This window comes from Aulostomus chinensis, chromosome 14 (genome assembly GCF_037954235.1).
Source record: "Aulostomus chinensis isolate RoL2024-O1b breed Wild chromosome 14, RoL_Achi_v1.0, whole genome shotgun sequence".
Taxonomy (NCBI): Eukaryota; Metazoa; Chordata; class Actinopteri; order Syngnathiformes; family Aulostomidae; genus Aulostomus; species Aulostomus chinensis.
Genome location: NC_141333.1, coordinates 202,501 through 207,500, shown reverse-complemented (window position 1 = coordinate 207,500; position 5,000 = coordinate 202,501). Strand labels below are relative to the sequence as shown.

General features: G+C 51.7%; 1 protein-coding gene across 2 annotated transcripts in view; it reads right to left on the bottom strand.

The window, feature by feature from the left end:
- Positions 1–5,000, bottom strand: part of LOC147249330 (uncharacterized) — a 16,627-nt gene that overhangs the window by 9,607 nt on the left and 2,020 nt on the right. For both annotated transcript variants that reach the window (XM_086223268.1, XM_086223267.1), the window contains exons 2-3: positions 4,892–5,000; positions 4,702–4,804 (exon numbers count right to left, since the gene is read on the bottom strand). The exon at positions 4,892–5,000 is cut by the window's right edge and continues 721 nt beyond it. In XM_086223268.1, coding sequence (XP_086079394.1) covers positions 4,702–4,804; positions 4,892–5,000 — 212 coding nt within the window. The remainder of the gene's footprint in view (positions 1–4,701; positions 4,805–4,891) is intronic.

The following is a 5,000-nucleotide window of genomic DNA, read 5'->3' as shown; positions in this document are numbered from 1 at the left end:
ACCGCGGTGGAAGTGAGAGAGGTCTGATCAGGGTTCTTCTGGTGAAAGTCAGCAATGAGTTGAGGGTCAACAATAAAAGAGGCAGGAACCCAAGGCTTGATTTTGGAAACATGGAAGGTGGGATGAATGCGCATAGACCGAGGGAGCATAAGTCTCACTGCTACGGGGTTTATTATCCTTTCGATGGGGAATGGACCAATGAACCTGGGTGCCAATTTATTGGATTCGACACGGAGAGGCAGGTCTTTTGTGGACAGCCAAACCTTTTGTCCAACCCGGTAAGCAGGGGCTTGTGATCGATGACGGTTGGCAGAAGTGGAGTAGCGATTGGCAGAGCGTTGGAGGGAACTGCGGGCTTGTGTCCAGGTGCGTTGGCAGCGCTGAATGAAAGTGGTCACAGAAGGGCAAGAAGCCTCTTTTTCAAGAGCAGGGAACAGAGGAGGCTGATACCCATATGAACATTGAAAAGGGGAGAGACTGGTGGCTGAACTGACCAGGGTGTTGTGGGCAAATTCTACCCAAACCAATTGTCTAGACCAGGATGAGGGATTTGATGACACCAGACAGCGGAGAGTGGTTTCCATATCTTGGTTCATTCGTTCGGATTGGCCATTTGACTGGGGGTGGAAACCTGAGGACAGGCTAACAGAGGCCCCCAACAAACTACAGAACTATCGCCAAAAAATGGATGTGAACTGGGGGCCTCGATCAGAAACTACATCGGCAGGGATTCCGTGAAGGCGAACAACATGCTGAAGGAGGAGTTCCGCAGTCTCTTTAGCAGCGGGGAGTTTGGGAAGGGGAATGAAATGTGCCATCTTACTGAACCTATCAACTATGGTGAGTACGGTGGTGTTACCTTCAGAGGGAGGAAGACCAGTTACAAAATCCAGGGATATATGTGACCAGGGCCGATGGGGTATGGGGAGTGGATGAAGGTGACCAGCAGGAGCTTGATGAGATGGTTTGTGTTGATTACAAATCGGACAGGCTTTGACAAACTCACGCACATCCTCATCCATAGTGGCCCACCAGAACCGTCGAGACAGGAACTCCTTGGTTCTGTGTGCCCCAGGGTGACAGGTGAGCTTGGATGCATGTGCCCACTGTAAGACCTCTGACCTTAATGTAGCGGGTACAAAAAGACGATCAGGGGGGCAAGCACTTGGTCCAGGTTGGTTGACTGAAGCGGCTTTGACTCTCTCTTCAATGTCCCAGGAAAGGGAGGCAACAAGACAGGAAGGGGGCAGAAGAGGGGCGGTCTCAACAGGGGAATTGTCTTTAGAAAATTGGCGGGACAGAGCATCGGGCTTGACATTTCTGGACCCTGGGCGGTAGGAGAGAGAAAAGTTGAAGCGTGTAAAAAAGAGTGACCAGCGGGCTTGACGTGAATTTAGGCGTTTGGCTGTGCGGATCTACTCCAGGTTTTTATGATCTGTCCAGACAAGGAACGGAACCTTGGTTCCCTCCAGCCAATGCCGCCATTCCTCCAAAGCTAGTTTTACTGCTAGCAATTCTCTGTTACCAATGTCGTAGTTCTGTTCTGCAGGGTTCAGTCGGCGAGAGAAGAAGGCACATGGGTGGAGCTTCTGGTCGGATGCTGAGCGTTGAGACAACACTGCCCCCACTCCAACATCAGAGGCAGCCACTTCAACCACAAACTGTCTTTCAGGGTCAGGGACATGCAGAATGGGAGCGGTGGTGAAGCGTGCCTTCAAAGTTTCAAAAGCCCTATTGGCTGCAGGGGTCCAGGAGAATGGGATTTTGGATGAGGTAAGCGCTGTGAGGGGGGAAGCTACCGTGCTGTAACCACGAATGAAGCGGCGATAAGAGTTAGCAAAACCCAGGAAGCGCTGTAGCTGTTTTCGATTCTCAGGGGCGGGCCAGGCTGTTACAGCTGAAATCTTATCGGGGTCCATTTGTAGACTACCCTGGGCCACAATGTACCCAAGGAAGGTGACCGAGGATTCATGGAACTCACACTTCTCAGCTTTGACAAACAAGGAGTTTTCCAGAAGTCATCGCAAGACTGCCCTTACATGATGAATATGCTCCTCCAAAGACTTGGAGAAAATCAAAATATCGTCTAGATAAACGAAAACAGAGTGGTTCAGCATATCTCTCAGGACATCATTAACTAAAGCCTGGAAGACAGCAGGGGCATTCGTTAAACCAAAAGGCATGACAAGATACTCATAATGGCCTGTGGGGGTGTTGAACGCTGTTTTCCACTCATCCCCCTCCCTGATGCGGACCAAATGGTATGCGTTGCGTAGATCCAGTTTAGTGAAGACCCTGGCCCCCTGGAGTATTTCGAAAGCTGATGACATGAGTGGCAAAGGGTACGTGTTCTTTATGGTTATCTCATTGAGGCCTCTGTAATCGATGCAAGGTCTGAGGGTTTTGTCCTTCTTTTCCACAAAAAAGAAGCCAGCGCCAGCAGGAGATGAAGATGGTCGAATGAGACCAGCTGCCAGGGAGTCCTTGATGTAGGTCTCCATGGCCCCCCTTTCAGGGCCAGAAAGGGGGTAGAGGCGCCCCTTGGGAGGGGTGGTGCCCGGCAGAAGGTCAATGGCGCAATCATAGGGACGATGAGGGGGTAGAGACATGGCCTTAACCTTGCTGAATACCTCACGAAGGTCATGATACTGGGCTGGGACCCCAGAGAGATCGGGCTGGCCACAGGGAGGTGGAGAGCGGAGCAGTGCAGCCGCCTGCTTCAGGCAGACCTGATGGCAGGCGGCACTCCAACCACGGATGACCCCTGCCGACCAGTCAATATGGGGGTTATGGTGGCGAAGCCATGAGTAGCCCAGTATAAGAGGGAGGCGAGGTGAGGGCAGGACATAAAACTGGATGGTTTCGTGGTGATTTCCAGACATGAGTAGGTGGACCGGTATGGTCTGATGAGTGACCATCCCCAGCAGATGACCATCCAGAGCCCTGGCAGGCACAGAACAAGGAAAGGGTAACAAACTAATTCCCAGCTGTAGAGCTAACTCCTTGTCAATTATATTCGCATCTGCTCCAGAATCAATAAAAGTGGACAGGACTTGAGAGGCTTCCGGCAGAAGGAGCTTGGCTATAAACAAGGGACGATCAAAAACAGAGGAGGCCTTAAAAGAGGATGGACTCACCAGTAACTCCTCCACTACTGATGAGCCCTCCCCTTTTACTGGACAGTGTGAGATGAAGTGGCCTGGTCGACCACAGTACAGACAGAGATTTGACTTGCGGCGCCGCTCACGTTCCTCAGGGGACAGACTGGTGCGGCCCAACTGCATGGGTTCAAGGCTGTTGGTTAAGGGCTCAGGAGTGGCTGTAGAGTGGGCCAAGTTGGAAGCAGAGCCTCGTGATGCATGAGCAGATACATGAGCGGGAGGTGTCTTTTGTTTCTCTCTCCTGCGAGCCTGGATGCGAAGGTCAATGTTTATAGCAAGAGCAATGACATCATCGAGAGAAAGGGGTAGGGGGTAAGACACAAGTTCATCCTTGATGTAATCAGCCAGCCCATGCAGAAAAGCATCACGAAGAGCACTCCCATTCCAGCCACTAGCACGGGCCTTCGTGCGGAAATCAATCGAAAAATCACACACAGACTGACCCTTCTGACATAGACTCAGGAGACCCCCTGCATCCGTTGAATGGACACCCTGCCCAAATACTTTGCGTAGCTCAGAAGCAAATGACTCAAATGAAGTACAGGCTGGAGTCTGTTTATCCCACTCAGCGGTGCCCCACAGCCTCGCTCTCCCTGTTAGCTGATTGATGGTAAAAGCTACTTTAGCTTGTTCAGAAGCAAAGGTGAGAGGTTGCAATGCAAAAAAGATGGTGCAGTTTGTCAGGAATGGATTACAACCGTCAGGCTCACCAGCATAATGTTCAGGGGCTCCAATTCTTGGTTCAGAAACTGGCCCGGGGGCCAGAACGGGGGTTGCTGGAGGAGCAGGGGCAGGGTCAGAGGCAGAGGCAGAGCTAACAGGGGTTAATTGGGCGATGGTTGCAGTTAACTGGTGCACTTGGTTAGCCAAAGAGCCGATAGCCTGTTCTTGCGTGGCTGCGGCCTGTCTGGCCTCAGCTGAGGCAGATGCCATGAGGGCCTCATGTTGCTGGAGGACCCCTTCAATGATTTCAAAACGATTTTGGGCAGGGGAAGTGCGTGCTGGGTCCATGTTTGGCCAGATTGTACTGAAACGGTGGGGGTTATGGACCCAAATGCAACACACTGAGCAACAGAAGTTGAATCGGTAATGGCCTTTATTCCGAGGATGCCAGGAACGTAACCACAATAATGGGCAGGCAAAAACAGGGGCAGTCTTGCAGCGAATCAAGGCAGAAGTGGTTACCAGGGCTGAGGCAGGGGGGAGTAGTCGAAGCAGGCAGGGTCGAAGCCGGGAAGTCAGTCCAAGGAAAAATGCTGGAGAGTTGGGCATCGAGCATAACAATCTGGCAGAGAATGAAGGGAGAGGGAGACCTAAAAAGCTATGGGACAGGTGCAGGTGATAGAGACTGATTGGTAGAGGAGGTTGGCTGAGGGAGTGAGAGGTGATGCATTCAGGGTGCCTTGGAGAAACTAGTGTTGCAAACTGCAAACCATGACAATCACCATCATCATCACCATCACCATCATCACCATCATCACCATCATCATCACATCATCATCATCATCATCACCATCATCTGTATTCAGTCTCAACTCACTTTTTAGGAAGTGCGGTGAGGTCATGGCCGGGCTCTGCTCTCGCTGTCAGTCTAACCTGTCCGTCACTGCTGTTGTCTGGAGTGGGCAGGGTTCGGTGCTTTGCTGTAAAATAAGAGTTCACCTTTGTCAGACACGAGTAGTCGCAGGCCACCCTGTGACATCATCAGGAATTCGTCAAGATATTGGAACCTGTTGTCTCTGTGCCAAGGCACTTCTGGGTCTGGAGGTCCACACAGGGACTCTTCTCCACCTCTAGCCTAGATGGCAGCTCTCTGTGGGTTTTGGCTGCCGCTGGTCT